The following is a 16,408-nucleotide window of genomic DNA, read 5'->3' as shown; positions in this document are numbered from 1 at the left end:
ACTTTTCTTTCAGGACCAGTTTGAACAACATATCCGCCAAGATTTTCATGTAAATATTTATGTTTATTATGGTTCTGACCGTAGCAAAGACCCATCAGTTCTTTCAGAACAAGACATCGTTCTGACAACGTACAACATCTTAGCTACTGATTACGGAGTAAGTAAATGAGAAAAAAGTGTTCTTTGAAGATCCCTTACTGTTAAAGTCTCCCCATGTTTGGGCTAATGGTGGCGGTATATGCAAGTGCTATAGTGGTAGGCAATCAAAAGGTTATAACTGTAGTTTTTCTTTACATGCTTTCTTACGGGTTCACTGTGGTAGTGAAAGGAGCTTTTTATTGATTGCTCCTGTAGAGAAAATTTGACTACAATAATGACAGCTTAGGGAAGAGTCTTTTTAAGGATAGAAAAGGATAGCAAGTGTGTATGTAAAAAAAAAAAAAAAAAAAAAAAAAAAAAAAAAATAATCTCAGTGACATGAGGATCTCATTTCTGCCTGCCCCTATCAAATTCAAAGAGTATGGAGCATATAAAAACATAATTCCATAGTTCTTGTTGCACATGGGCTGCAACCAGGTAGCTCATTGCATGAGATGTATTTGTAAAGTTTGTAAAGTTATGTTTTCGTAGAAATTCCAGCCATTTTAAAAGCCTGAAGATTACATCTTTAAATATAAGATAAACTTGTAATTTGCTCTCTGATCCATTTTCCATATCTCTGTCTTTGAAGCCTGCCTTCTTTTCAGGCTTAGCTTATTTTTGCTGTAGCTCATTGCTCATATTCAAGTATGAGAAGAGTGGTAACATTTTCCGGGAATTGTTAAACCTAAAAGAAGGAACGCCTCATTCTTAGTTTTGCTCTTCTGTGCCGATAAATAAACAAGATGTGAATAAATACTATCCATCATTAATTGTGGAATTGTTGTATTTCATCCAAACTGAAAAAACGTATTTTAATTTGAGTAAAAGATTAAAAAAATACCGTGTTTCAGATCAGAGGTGACAGCCCTTTACACAAAGTCAAATGGCTGAGAATTGTGCTGGATGAAGGGCACACTATACGAAACCCAAATGCTCAGCAAACTAAAGCTGCCTTAAATCTGGAGGGACACAGAAGATGGGTACTTACAGGTAAAATATTTGACAGCAGAGAAAATGCAGTGCAGATCATCTCAGAATAACACCATCTTGTGTTTTCCATTTGGGCTTTCCACTTTGGCTTTTTCTGGGAGATGGCTAATGTCTGTCTGTGTCAGATTCGTTTGGAATGTTTTTCATCTCGTTTTTGACAGTTCGTTAGATGTGTCTTCTTTTAGTTGTTTTTGATTTTGTTTGCTTGGTTTTGTGGTTTGGTTGGGCTTTTTTAGTTTTTGTTTTTATTCAGTTAGTAGACACAAATTTTTAAAATAACTTTTGATATGCATGTTTGGTGGAAGTGCAAGTAAAAAGGGACCTATTTATGATGTGACATGCCTGGTTAGAAGCTCAACCTCTTGCATACTTATCTAAACCTTAGTAGCTTTTTGAAATGTAGTAGTCATCCTAAAAACTGCCAGGGACTATGCAAGCATATGATCCTTAAATGTAATTTAAAGAAGATCATGATGTAACCACTGCTCGTGAAGCTGAAATGGAAAGATTAACATCCAAGTCTTTCTAGAACTGAGACCTACAGTTTTCTCAGTCTTACACTTTTAAGTGTTTTGTAATATTTTAATTTAAAAAAATAACTTGTATTATACTTAATGACATGTCAACCTAGTTATGAGAGGCCTTGTCCATGATGCATGGTTTGGAGAAAGCACAGAACTTTCACTTTGACCAAACATTTGTTTTTTTTAGTTTCTTTGAGGTTTTACAATCTTTTTTTGTTTGTTTCTTTTCTGTTTAGGCACTCCTATCCAGAATTCTGTAAAGGATTTGTGGTCTCTTATTTCCTTCTTAAAACTGAAACCTTTTACTGATCGAGAGTGGTGGCACAGAACAATTCAACGTCCAGTCACAATGGGAGCTCAAGGAGGACTTGGGTATGAAGTGTTCCTAAAGGGTTTGTGAATGAGTATGACTGGCAGTGCTTGGGCAATGGGATGAATTAGTGCTTTACGTTTAAAATTGAAATGCATGTGTCATCAGGGCTTATTTCAGCTTTTTTAGTTCAAATTAATAAATACTATATAATTCAAATTATTTAATATTTCAAATTAATGAATTATATTGTACTGTTGCACTTGGATTTTGTACAGAATATGTATTTATGCAATAAAATGAAAAAAAAAAAGAAACAAACAACAAACCAACCCCAGCTGGGTAATATATTGTCTATAATACGTATTTTTAGGCGTTTACAGTCTCTGATTAGGAGTATTACCCTTAGAAGAACTAAAACAAGTAAAGTTAAAGGAAAACCCATTTTGGAGTTACCAGAACGTAAAGTACTTATTCAGCATGTTACGCTGACAGAGGAAGAGAGACAAATCTATCAGTCTGTGAAGAAGGAGGGCAAAGCTGCTATTAGCAGGTAAGTAGAAGGCTTTCTTAATCCTGAAGGTTGAAGTTTGATATCACAAACTTGTGTTTTGGAAGTTTTGATTATGTTAGCTCTAGTAGTGAAGTGTATCAGTTTGTATGCTGTAAGCTAATAATTGCAAATTAGCATAGCATCTGTTCAGTTCTGAAGAATGAAATAGAGACTATTGCAGAACTATATATTAAAAGTCCTGTCTTGTGAGAAACAAGGGTACCAGGTACGTAAAGAATGACCGTAAATTTTTGTCACCACGTATTAGCATTTCTTCTAGTAAAACATGGTACTGGTAGCATTTTGTACCTTGTTTCAGAAGCGGATTTGAGAAGATATGTTCAAACAGGAAAGTGAAAAATCAAAACATCATTCTAACAGCTAAACTTAATCACTGATACCTGTTACTTGAGGCTGTAGCATTTCACACTAACGATAAAACTCTTGTTCAGATTTTTCAGTGAAGGGACTGTGCTAGCTCACTATGCTGACATCCTTGGTGTCCTGCTTAGATTGAGGCAGCTTTGTTGCCATCCTCATCTTTGCATAAATACATCTTCCTCTAGTTTTTCAGCTGGTGAGTGAACGCTTTTGTGTTTTCCAAGCTTTCTAGCTTCAGCCTTCCTCTTTTCAGCTTGGATTATTGAATTTTTAGCTTTGTTACCTTTATTTTTTTTGTACCATAATATGTTTGAATATGTTTGAGTAGTGGGTACTTGAGCACATACTCGAATATGAATGAAAGCAATGATGTATGAATAGTTACAAAAGCTGGAAGCAGGAGTTAATAAGCTTTGACAGCCCATACAGAAATGACCGAAGAGGACCTCTGCTGAGCCAAATGCAGTATGCTTGTTAAAAAGCAATGTATCTGTTGTTGTAATAATTTACAGAAGTGCTTTTACAGCAAATTTTTTTCTTTGCCTCAGGAGAGAAGATGTAGAGGAGCTTTGGGGAATGGCTTGTAGATTGGTAGCCATGTCAGCAGAACAACTGCCTCTTCAGCAGAATAGGAAACTGTTGACTTTGTTGCAGCTGTAAGGAAGGGTGAACACAGAGAACTGAAAGGAGAGTGGGATTTAATTTTTGACAAGCCAGAGCTGTACGGCTGCATAGAGTTAAAAATGATATGCATGTCTTTCAGAAGAAAGTAGAGTCTGTTTGAAATACTCTAAATTTGAGAAATCTCAAACTTACTATTTTGAAAAATACTATTTTGAGATGCTGTTGGCATAGGCGTGATTTTTTTTTTTTTTTAGGAAACTGAAAGATCAGTGAGGTATGGTCAGAACCTTTTTTAGAAGGTTTTCGTTTATCTTCCTGAAAAATACAGGATGGAGAAATGATTGGATAATTGTTCAATAATTATTTAGAAGTTAATTAGTAATTAGTGTGATTTGAATTTCTTTACTTAAAAAATAAAGCAGTCTTAACTATAAATAGTGTCATCTCCATAGTCTTGTTACTACTTGAACTGTTGCCATATGAAAACTGCTTGTTCCCATTAGGCTTTGTGTCGTATGTGTACTTACCACTGAGCGTGCAGTTGAGGTTCTTTGAATTCTATTTACCATTTTTCCAAGTAAGATTACTCTTAATGTCTTTTGAAATAGTAAGTTGGAATTTTTTGTAGGATTTGGCAGCTAGTGTTTTTATACATTGAGGGCTATATTCTCATTGTGTATAAACTGTCCTAATTTCATTTTGGATGTGTGCCAGCACACAGTGTTTCCTGTATGGTGACCTCTGGTTTTAAGTATCTTCCTATATTTGCAGATAATAAAACTCCTGAAGAACTGCGTGAGACATTAGTGAGTAAAATGAAGTTGGTTCTGAGCTCTGGTTCAGATGAAGAATGTGCAGTTTGCTTGGAATCACTGACTCTTCCTGTGATAACACGCTGTGCGCATGTGTTTTGTAAGCCATGTATTTTTGAAGTCATCAGAAGTGAACAGGTTGGTTTTTCTATGGTTACAGTTAATTGTAATAGCTATTCAAAAGCAATGAACTGGTATCACCAGAAGGCAATCTAGCTATTGTTTTAAATCGTAAATGGTGAACAGTGCAAGCCGTGTTATCAGCTGGGTTATCCAGCTGATAGCCAACTGTATCCTGGGCTGCATCCCCAGTAGTGTGGCCAGCAGGTCGAGGAAGGGGATTCTGCCCCTCTACTCCGCTCTGGTGAGACCCCCTGCAGTGCTGCCTCCAGCTCTGGGGCCCCCAACATAAGAAGGCCATGGACCGGTTGGAGCGGGTACAGAGGAGGCCACACAGATGATCAGAGTGCTGGAGCCCCTCTGCTGTGAGGACAGGCTGAGAGAGTTGGGGTTGTTCAGCCTGGAGAAGAGAAGGCTCCGGGGAGACCTTAGAGCCCCTTCCAGTCCCTAAAGGGGCTACAGGAAAGCTGGGGAGGGACTCTTGATCAAGGAGTGGAGTGATAGGACAAGGGGTAACGGTTTTAAACTGAAAGAGGGGAGATTTAGATTAGATATTAAAGAAGGAGTGCTTGACTGTGAGGGTGGTGAGACCCTGGCCCAGGTTGCCCAGAGAAGCTGTGGCTGCCTCATCCCTGGAGGTGTTCAAGGCCAGGCTGGATGGGGCTTTGAGCAACCTGGTCTAGTGGGAGGTGTCCCTGCCCACGGCAAGGAGGTTGGAACTAAGTGGCCTTCAAGGTCCCTTCCAACTCTAACCATTCTATGATTATAAAAACTCTTGGCCTGAAGTCAAACTACGGAGAGAGTAGCTGTCAAACTGAATGTTAAGGTCCATCAGTATTTTCAGAGACCTTTTCTGTAGTTCTCACCTTACTTTGTCCCTAGGGTAAAAGCAATTGCATCCAGTATACCTTCATATGGCTGGATGCCTCTTCGCTGCTTGTATGGGATGTGATGCATATATACATATGCATGTATGCATGCATACATATATATATATATATATATATATATATATATATTTGTGCTTAAAAGAGACCACAGCTGTGCATTGGAATTTGACTGTTGAACTAAAATCATGAACTAAAATAAACTAAAACTCTCCTTCCTGTAGAAGCTGATAACCATGCGGTTATCCATGGCCTAACCATGAGGGCCACCTTTATGGCCCTTCTCTGCACTCTCTCCAGAATAAGCTTGTGGATGAGCGTCTTTTGATTGCTTTTTTGAAAAACATGGTATTTATTTTTGTTGTGCACTTCTAAGCTATGCTTTTCCTTCTTGTTTGCCCTTTCCTTTCTAGGGCAACCTGATAGTGTGGTAGTCTCACCATCCAGTGCTACTACACTTTCTCTCTGAAATTGTTATGCCACAGTCGAGCTGCAAGTGCCAGGCTAAACCTAGGTGGTGTTCTTTATAGGAGGCAGCAGGGGACAAATTAGTCCCTGCTTGTGCATAATCAGTCAACATAACAAGACAAAGGTGGGAATTGTTGGTCTGGGATGTAGACTGACGTTGTTTCGTTGCCAGACACAAAAGATTCTGATGCAGATATCCCAGTCGAGAGTTTCTGAGAATTTTGAGGGGAAACTAGTGACGTGAAATTATTCTCTTAAGGAAAGAGCACTTGAAGGGGCCTTTTTCCAGTGGAGAGGTTCTTGATGTGTCTGTAACAGTTGGTGCCCCTACTCAACCTTCAGGCGTATTTAGGCATGCAGAGAAATAAATTGTGTTACGACATGGAATCTGTATTACTTGACTGTACAGTCAAGTTATTTACTATGCTTTGCCTAGAAAGGACCTTGGAATCTGTAGAAGTAGGGCGTTTGTCCCATCCCACATTGTTCCACAGATAGCTTTCATGGTAGTGAAGTCTGAACAGGGGTGGGTGTGGATTCTGCTCTTTTGAAGTTGAACTATCATATGAGTTTATAAATCAGAGAGTGAGTAAGGCTTTCTTAAATTTGAAGTGATTCTTCATTTGAATCAATTCCCAAGGAAGTTTTTGCAGCTTTTTTTGAGACTCTTATTTCAGATTCGTTTGTGTTAAGATTCTGTCTCTTGAAAGGATATCTTTATTGCTTCAGTAAATTCATGTATGCAGATTGTGACTGCCAGCCTCTTTAATGGGCTGGGGGTTCATTCCATGAGATTAGTAGCCCGCAGTATTCATAATCTTTGTGAGGTTTGCTTTGCAGGCTGTCTAAAGATGCCTTGGTTTTGTGGCCAGGTTACTCTATAAACCGAGTTAGCTAATTTTAAAGGGTTGCTCTGTTTGCCAAAAGTTTTTAACGTTTGTTGTTTTTGCTTCGCAAAGTTGTGTATTTTTATAGTGCACACAGTCTTTTGTTAAATTTTGTGAGTAGTCCTACGGAAGTGCTATTGTATAAAGTCTAAACTTTGCCTTATTGAGAGTATGCTTCAGAAAAAAAGCATTTGGTGTTAAATTATGTCTCGTTTCTCATGTCTGTTGGGGAAAAAGAGAAGATACCCCGTGTCTGGCCCTGACAAAGCATATTTCATCAGACTGCTATTATTTCTGTGCAGGCTTTGAAGAAAAAGGGTAAAAGGTCATTCTTTGTTTGTAACTAAGAAAGATCTTGTCTTTGAAAGTTGGTTTATTTTTCTGGTATTTTAAATAGTCTTCTCCCCATAGCACAAGTATTTGCTTGCTTTTAAATCTTGAGCTGCTTATTTCAAGTATAAATATGCTCAGAAAGAAAACCACTTTCAGGGGAGGCTGAGTGTTTTTAAAACATGTAGCATTTATGTCACCTTGTGTTCTCACAAAGTATTTTAATTGTTATGTCAGAAGTGACAAAGCAGTGTGTTACAAGAATGAATGCACTTCTGAGGATTTTTTTGTGTGAACACACCTATGTAATAATTTCATAAATTGAATGAAATACAAATGCTTTGTAAAGTCTTTAGTACTCACTATAAATAATTTGACCTAATATGTTTCTTCTAATGTTATTTGGGGTTTTTCGTAGCCAAATGCCAAATGCCCTCTCTGTAGGAATGAGCTTCAAGTAGAGCAGTTGGTGGAATGTCCCCTAGAAGAGGAAATAGACACCAATAATGGAAAAAAGTCTGATCAGGAGTGGATATCCAGTTCAAAGGTACATTCCATTGTGTTTTACTCAGCTTTTGTTATGGTTTTGTAGAGCACTTTCTAGAATTTTTATGTAAATATGCTGAACACACTTCACATGTGCATAACGTACTTTAAATTACTATTTAAAAGTCTGCAAGCATGTCTAGCCAGCACAGGAGAAAACGCATAATAAAATCTCATCACTAAACAAACAAGACAAGAGGAGCACCACTTGTAATTTGATGCTGGTCACTGTACAGTACATAGATGTGTATTAATTAAAAAAAACTATTGGTAAAAGAGCTGTTGCTTTGCCTTATGTTTCTATTTCTGAAGATAGAGTAGTTCTATAACCACTGAAACTATTCAGCTCTTAATTTACTTTTGGAAACTAAAAATTTAAAGAAATCCTTCTTTCTTAAAACTTGTCTAAAGAATATATATTCTGCACTAGAGGGGAAAACTGAATGGGCATCATGTGTTCAATATAACACTTGTCAGATAACCTAGTGAGATATTTTTATTTTACTTTGCTGACCTGTTTCTGAAGGTCTGCCACATTTATTTTTGCCTCACCTTCATTGTGCATTTGCTGCTAGAAGTTATATCTTCCTGCCTGTATTATGACCTTTTTGTTTTGAGACTGCTTTTCTGAAACATGAAATTTTTAATTTTAATTTGTAATGAAGTTATTGTTCTTTCAAAAGTTGCTTATAAATTTATCCCCTAAAAATCCTTCTGTGGAGACCTAAGAACTAGTTTGGGACATTGTGCTCTAGAATAAATTAAGATGTTTTTAACTTTTTTTTCTTGTTTACCTGATGGAGTTACTTGCATTCTCTAGTTAGTGGTTCTTTACCTCATCATAGCTAAACCTTAAATGAGAAACTGTCAGTGTTCTTCTGCCTCAGATCCAATTCCTTGCTCTTTTTGTTCTCGTGTTGGTCCCAAGTGTGCTTCTGGTGCCTCTTTATTTTCTGTCATGCCTAGTCAAGGGTCTTCCATAGCTTATTTGCCTGAACATTCCCAGGGGAAGCCTTTCTTGCTTCTTGAGTATGGCTACAGGAGAGCACTTGCCTTGTGGCTGTCCCTTGCTTAAGCCTTACTTTTCAGAGTTCTGGTACTCTGCTGCTTTTTTCCATATGGATTGGAGGTAGGGGAATTGTTGACTCCTGACAGTGGGAAGTGTGTCTGGAAAATGGTATGTGAATCCTTTTCCCCAGTTTGTGACCATTAGAAGTGCTCAACCCTTAGTTTCCTTTGGAAGCTAAAAGAAACCCTACCCACAGAATTTAAGATTAGTTCGTTTAAAAGGTATTACTGAACAGTGGTTTCTCAATTGATGTGAACTTTATCAAAGCACCTGTAGGAGTGGAATCAAACTAAGTGAGAATAAGCTGCATAAGTCTCCATTTGATTTCAGATAAACGCTCTCATGCATGCTTTGATAGAACTCCGGAGGGATAATCCAACTGCTAAATGTCTGGTGGTTTCTCAGTTCACAACTTTCCTGTCACTGATAGAAAATCCCTTGAAGTAAGTAGAACTACTGTCATTTTTAATAAATGCATGCCTTTATGGTATTTAGAAAGATCTCTCAAAGAATATAGCATCCTTTTGTTTTTTAGAACTTCAGAAGAGAAACAAATTACTTAAATGCTTTGTTTAGTGGAATAAAGCCATGAATCTCATTCTTATTTTTAATGTATCACCTGTTAAATGCAGAATTTAAAATATGCTTTTCAAAGTAGAGGTCAGGAATTTAATGTATTTATTTCCTGTTGTCACAGAAAATGGATTGTTAAATGGAACATTTTTACGTTCTCTTCAGAGAATCAGGGTTTGCCTTTACTCGTTTGGATGGGTCAATGGCACAGAAGAAAAGAGCAGAAGCAATTCAGTGTTTCCAAAGCAGCCAAGCAGGATCCCCAACTGTAATGCTTTTGTCTCTGAAAGCAGGTGGAGTTGGATTAAATCTGACAGCAGCTTCCCGAGTGTTTTTAATGGATCCTGTGAGTAATGGGTTGTTCATAATGATGTGGCTTAATCTAGGTGAAGCTCCTTTTTGGTGTTTTCCTAAGAGGTAGAAGGAAAGCCCCTCTGAGAATGATCAACACTGATGAGTATCTGTTAAAGGGCAAATAGGGCTTTTCTTCATTGGTTTCCCTGGCATGTTTTTGTTTTAACGCAATATTTTTGTGCTGTCCATTTATTTACTGTGAATGGAAAGAATGCTAATAGTACTGGTAACAAAGTGGTGTGTAGCATTTGATATCTGTTCCTTCTTTATTTCTTTCTCTTTCTTTATGATACTTTTGAATGTGGTTTTCTGTTTGTTTTATTTAATAACTTCAAAAGCCATAAAGTGGAATTTCAGACCAGTGTATTTTTTTCTGAGTTATGATGCAGTGCTTCTCTGCTTTAGTCTTTTCTGTTATTTTTGTGAATTTATTAATAAAGACAGATATTAGTCTGAGGTTACTTTTTGTGGTTGTAGGAGACTGAGAAAGATGGTGGTATCTAAATTTAGGAAGTTTTTTCCTTTCATTAAAGCACTCAGGAATGCAAAATTACTTGTAAGGAATAAAAATGTAAATTACATTTATTGATAGCACAATGATATTCTTAACAGAATTGGTTTATGTCTTGTGTCATTGTACAACGTAGAAGTTTTTCTGTTCATTTTCTCCCTTCCCCACTATTTACTTTCTGCTCTGATGTCCTAGTTTTTTGGCAGTTGGAAACAGACAAATTCTGCAGTTTGTGCACTTGAAAACAAAACTGAAGTAAATGAAAATAATAGTGTAGCTTTGGACTTGGGCATCTGGTAACATGAATAGTAAAGAAAATGTACTAGCTTGGACATCAGGTTAGTGATAATAACAGCATGAAGACAAAGAGTGAGAGTATGGAGAAGTTGCCTTGGAAAAAGGTTTTTCATGAACTGTGATACCTCTTCACAAGTATTGTTTCTGTATGTGTTGCATTGAATAGTTCAGTTGGAAGGGACCTGCAACACCATCTAGTCCAACTTTTTTTTTTTTAACAATTCTCTGAATAAGAGATTGTGGAAAGTCCAAGAGAATTTTCATTTTCTATGAATATAATTAATAAGGTATAATGCATACACCATGCTAGGGCAAGCAATGGTAAGAGAATAAGCTAGACCTTGTTAACACTGAGTAATCTACAGTATGTAGTTATACCTCACAGACCAGCGCCAAATATAACTGCATCCTTTATACACCATTGAATGACTTCTCCTCGTCCTGCTGCTAACCATGCCGTGATGGTAACCATCCCAAGTGACAGTGGTTGACTACTTCTATTTGGTGAAGGGGCAGTGGGGCCACATGATCCTTTATGATCTCCCTTTTGAATGTGCAGTGCCGAATGAGATTCAGTCATGCATCAGCATTCCTTGAAGTGAATTAGCAGCAATAATAGGATTTAAGAAGCAGACATACCTCTGGAGCCAGTGGAGTAACCAGTTTTTCTACTCAAATTCTGTGGATTTGTTGTAGAAATGTAGCTTAGACATCTGCATTCTTTCTCTGAGATGCATTAGACCACAGTGCAAGGGAGGAACATGTCTCCAACCATAGACTACTTTCTCCCCCCCCCTTTTTTTTAATTACTTGTTTGTTTGTTTAAAAGCAGTCATATCTGCTGAATTCTCACCTCTCGGAAGAAATATGAACCTTTAATGTGAGCATATTATGAGTATACAGATGTTTTTCCGAGGCTCAAGTTTCTCCATATTTTCCCATGTAAAATACAGTATCCTTTGTATGAGATATTGTAGAAAGGCACAGAGGTATTGCAATTCAGTTTTGTTTGCTGGACTGATGAGAGAAGAAGATTGAGAGTAGTACACTTTGGTCCTCCTCGACTACAGCAAAGATAGAATGGAACATGCTTGTCCATGTTTGGATTAGATCTTTCCTCAAGACATAATCTTGTTTGTACATCAGATTAGGATTAGAACTGTTTGCTGTACGTAGCTTGCCACAAATGTTCATCTTGCAGTGACAGATACATCATAGAATAATACAATGGTTTAGGTTGGAAAGGACCTTAAAGGCCATCTAGTTCCAACCCCCCTGCCATGGGCAGGGACACCTCCCACTAGACCAAGTTGCTCAAAGCCCCATCCAGCCTGGCCTTGAACACCTCCAGGGATGGGGCAGCCACAGCTTCTCTGGGCAACCTGGGACAGTGTCTCACCACCCGCACAGTAAAGAATTTCTTCATTATATCTAATCTAAATCTCCCCTCTTTCAGTTTAAAGACATTACCCCTTGTCCTATCGCTACCTGCCCTTGTAAAAAGTCCCTCTCCAGCTTTCTTGTAGGCCTGTTTTAGGTACTGGAAGGGGCTATAAGGTCACCAATCTCGATCTGGACATTGAGCCATTGACCACTACCCTCTGGAAGTGACCATCCAGCCAATTCCTCATCCACTGAACATTTCACCCATCAAATCTGTGTCTCCAATCTAGAGAGAAGGATGTTGTGGGGGACCATGTAAAAGGCCTTAGAGAGGTCCAAATAGACAATGTCCATAGCTCTTGGCTATTCTCCAAAGACAGCTCTTCACACTCTATCCATTTCTTGATGTAGAGGGCAACACCTCTGCCCCTCCTTCCTTGCCTGTCCCTTCTGAACAGCCTGCAGCTATCAATAGTTGCACTCCAGTCATGGGATTCCTCCCACCAGGTTTCAGTGATGGCACTTGTTTGGTATTTATTTTGCAGATTCATGTCTTAAATGTGTTTAGGCATCAGAGGTTCTTAGAATCTCAAATGAATTTTTTGTGCTAGCCTAGTGCTGTGTTTTCCCCCCTTCTATAGAAAGGGATTAAGAAGAGTTCCTAGATAACTTTCATCATGTGGGTGACATGGCAAGGTGAGCCCATTGCACGAGAGTTGCTTATCACAGAACATTATTACATTTTAGGTAGATTTAAATATCCATTCTGTGAGAACTACTAGTACTGTACCTTTAGGTAGAAAAAAATGCTGGAAAAATGCAGAGTACGGACTTGGCATTTCACAAATCCTTATATTTAGTGTTATACCCTAAGCATAAGTAGGAACAGCTACACTACCACTTTGTGTTCATCAAGTTTCTTGTTTACCTAACTTGGTGATTATTGTATATACTAATGGAAGTATACATTTTCTTTCTTAGCAGTCAGGGGACTTAGTCTACTGATAAATAAGTGCCTGTGTTCAGCTGGTTTAGGCTTTGCTATCAGGAAAAGGGTACTGAGGCAGTTAGTATATGAACTGTTTATTTCAGAATTAGAATGATAACAAGATTGTTTCAATGTCCCCTAGACTCTTGACAGACTTAGTTTTTTTTTTTAAAGCATTTAACTGATCCTGCTTGTTATGAATATATAACTAGAAGTTCTCAAAACTTTCTTTATAGCAGGATGCTTTAAGAGTGAGACGTCAGGTTGTGTGTAATTAATCAGCAAGCAATATTTGTTCAAGAGCTTATGGTACAATAACTTCTTTGTGATTCCATGTGCATCTTACTGTGTATTTTGAAGGGAGGTTATTAACTTGTTCCTTGCTGCTACTGATAGGCTTGGAATCCTGCTGCGGAAGACCAGTGTTTTGACAGGTGTCACAGGTTGGGTCAGAAGCATGATGTTGTTATTACAAAGGTGAGTTCAGAGATGATCTGTTTGAACAGTTTTCTGATTATGAATAAATACATTATTTTCCAAAAAGCTTTACTATATTTTTAAAAGAATTGTGACAACATATGTCTCACCAGTAAACTTAAATTGTGATTTTTTTATTTTTTTATTTTTTTTTTGAAATGTGGGCTTTCAATTTTAAGATTTTATTAAATGTAACCTACTTCCCATTAAATCATTTTAGAAATTAGATGTCCCTGTTGAGCTATTTGGAGTGACTAAGATGGGGTAGTATTGCTGTTGCCTAGCCTGGCTATTAGTTTTGTTGTGAAAGTATATAAAACACCTTTGCTTTTGTCATAGCAGCTTGTTTAGCTGCGGAAGAGCAGCTGGTCTGTCTCATAAATATCCAGTCACAAAAATATTACTTGGGAAATTGAAGACAGGCTGTCTTCTATTATAAGTAGCAAAGAAGAGACAGATATTCTTTCAATAAGTGTTTAAAAAAAAAAGGCAAGAAAAAATTAAAATGACAACCCTTTTCCTCCAGCTGCTTTATAACCCTTCCCTCTTGCGTTTTACTTAAAAAGTAGTAATGAAATGATGTAACTCTGCTTTTTTTTTTTCTCCAAAGTACCTACATTTCTCATCCTAAACTTTAATTAAAAAAAAAAAAGAATCCCTTCATTTCAGTTGGGCTGTTTTTTTTCCAGTTCATTGTGAAGGATTCAGTGGAAGAAAAAATGCTGAAAATTCAGAACAAGAAGAGGGAACTTGCAGCAGGAGCCTTTGCTACCAAAAAGCCTTCAGCAAGTGAAGCAAAACAAACCAAAATTAATGAAATTAAGGCTCTTATTGATTTATAGCTTGAAACTGTGGTATTTTGAGTAAATAATATATTTAATATTTTAGTTAATACTGCTCTTCAATTTACGTCTCATGCTAACTTCTAGTTTTGGTGTCTTTATGGTCAAAACATAAATGCCTCAAATAAATTATAAAAACTAATTTGCTCCTAAATGTTAATTTAGAAATGCACAAACTTGATTTGCACTCCTGAGATCTTTCCAGTGTTAATTTCTTCAAAATGTTGCTTATTACGGCAATGCTTAAGACTACATTAGAAATCCATAAAAAAAATAAATGCATATTCGTGCATCGTAACTTGCAAGAATTGAATCTCTTTTTAGAGGTGAAAAGGTAACAGAGAGTAAATAACGTGCTGCACTTGAGACAAAACCCTTGAGAAATTAATTAGCTTTATGTTCAGTCTCAGTGTTCCTGATAACCAAACAGATTATCTGGATTGTTTTTTTTCAGTGATCTCTTCATAAGGAATTCTTACTTTTGTATGCAATGTTCAAAGATGGTATTTAATTCAAAATCTTAAAGTATTTTTTTACTATTTCTGAATAATACAGAGATGCAGCAGGGAGTTCCTCTGTTGATGACTTCCCATGAGCTAGTAAAAATGAAGTACTTAAATTTGTATAACACTTTCTTTTAATATTTTACTTCCTTTAACAGGATTCCACTAACTTCTGTAACAGTAAAAGTTTTGTGATTTGGATAAAATCATAGGCTCGTATTGATAACGTGCTTTCCAATACTTTCACACAATACGATTGCGCTATGTGCAAAGTAGAATATGACCCACTCACTTGTCACTGAATCAGTTATCCCTTGCAAAATAAATTAAACAAAACAAATTATTTTAATACCTGCCAGCTTTCTAACACTTGTCTTGCATTGCTAAGTGCTTCTCCAATCCCATAGATGTGTCTTAATGGAGTGCTGATCTGGATGCGTCTTGATTTATAGAGGAAGAACTTAGTAAACAACTTGTGTTTGTGTACTGCAAAGTAATAAATAGCACTGAAGAATCTCAGTGCAGTATTAGTTGAATATTCTTGTCTGTACCTTCTTTCTCTTTCCATTTGATCCTGGTCTTCTATTATGTGTTTTCTTAACGCTAGGCTGCCTTCCCTGTTACACTCAGAATTGGAGGCTGAGATTGCTATGTTTAGGTCCCGTTTAGATTCAGGAAGTGCATTTGGCACCAGACAAATGGAATCTGATTTGCTTCTGATGCCTTTCACCTTTTCTTATGTCTTAGAATACCAGCCAGCTGATTATAAGATGAATTGCAAACAGAGTAAATTGAAAAGGACTGAGAAATAAAGGGAAGATGTCTGATATTTGGAGAAACAGTGAGCCAGTGGAAGGAGCGAGAAAGGAATTCAAAATAGGTAACCTAATAAGCTGATGCAGTTTTGGGGGAGCCAGCATCTTAGCTGTGGTAAAAAGTATGTTTTCAGTCTGTTAGAGGAAGAATTAAAAATACATGAATGATGGAAGACAGCATGAACCCCAGTTAACTGGCTGTCACTGGAAAGTTGACAAAAGAATAAGAAAACAGAGCTACACCTGATTGAAGTGTTAATTGGTTTGGTTTGGATTTTTTTTTTCTCCTCACAGACTTTATGTAAGTTAAACTTCCTTTGTGTTTTTGTCATTTAGATTCTAAGATAAGCTGGAGAAATAATTCCTGATTATGCATGAGAGATTTGGCTGAGTGTCATTCTTTCCAGTTTCCAAGTTAAAATTCCATGAGGAAGAGACACATTTCAAGGGCTAGTCAAGCTACATCATTACTTGTGTTAAAACATACTGACATTTTGCAGAGTGGCTGAGTTATGATTATGAAAACAATTATTAATATCATTTTTCCTCTACTAGATGATGGTTTTCATGTTCCAAAGCCAAATAAAAACTTACTGGAGTTAGTACTAAGCTGTATGGCTAGTTAAGGTCTCTCCCAAGAAAGCCATTAATGTATCCAAGAGAACAGTTAAGGGTCAAAGCTGAGAGGAGAAAAGTCCTGTCTGATTTGATGGAGCTGTTCAGTTAACACGGGCTGTTAAAAACCATGGTGTTCTGGTTGTTTGGGGTTTATTTTTGCTTTTCATGATCTGTAAATAGTCTTTGGCTATTTGGTATATTCTGTGGCATGTTCTAGAAATTAAAGTTTGTAATTACAAACTTAACATTTTTAATTCCAAAGACTCTACCATTCTGTGTTATTTTTTTACCCCCTACATAAAACACAGATGTAAATGAAAACAAAATGCTTCTAAAACTTTTAAGAGTTGCTCTGAGTTGTCACCATCTAAGGAACACCTTATATTAGATTATATGCTTTTTAAA

The 16,408-nt window shown here is 37.0% G+C and overlaps 1 protein-coding gene across 6 annotated transcripts in view; it reads left to right on the top strand.

Moving 5' to 3' along the window:
- Positions 1–16,225, top strand: part of HLTF (helicase like transcription factor) — a 30,123-nt gene extending 13,898 nt beyond the window's left edge. For 3 of the 6 annotated variants that reach the window (XM_054204965.1, XM_054204961.1, XM_054204966.1), the window contains exons 14-24: positions 14–157; positions 993–1,131; positions 1,892–2,027; positions 2,339–2,518; positions 2,971–3,095; positions 4,295–4,473; positions 7,446–7,574; positions 8,973–9,085; positions 9,381–9,561; positions 13,145–13,225; positions 13,915–16,225. In XM_054204965.1, the coding sequence (XP_054060940.1) occupies positions 14–157; positions 993–1,131; positions 1,892–2,027; positions 2,339–2,518; positions 2,971–3,095; positions 4,295–4,473; positions 7,446–7,574; positions 8,973–9,085; positions 9,381–9,561; positions 13,145–13,225; positions 13,915–14,067 (1,560 nt within the window). In that variant the 3' untranslated portion in view covers positions 14,068–16,225. Of the gene's footprint in view, positions 1–13; positions 158–992; positions 1,132–1,891; positions 2,028–2,338; positions 2,519–2,970; positions 3,096–4,294; positions 4,474–7,445; positions 7,575–8,972; positions 9,086–9,339; positions 9,562–13,144; positions 13,226–13,914 lie in introns of those variants that run through there. The other 3 variants (XM_054204963.1, XM_054204964.1, XR_008466928.1) reach the window with 3 other exon arrangements.
- The last annotated feature ends 183 nt before the right edge of the window (positions 16,226–16,408 follow it).

Source organism: Rissa tridactyla, chromosome 6, assembly GCF_028500815.1.
Source record: "Rissa tridactyla isolate bRisTri1 chromosome 6, bRisTri1.patW.cur.20221130, whole genome shotgun sequence".
Taxonomy (NCBI): Eukaryota; Metazoa; Chordata; class Aves; order Charadriiformes; family Laridae; genus Rissa; species Rissa tridactyla.
Note: the sequence above shows the minus strand (reverse complement) of the source record. Positions and strands in the feature narration are given on the sequence as shown.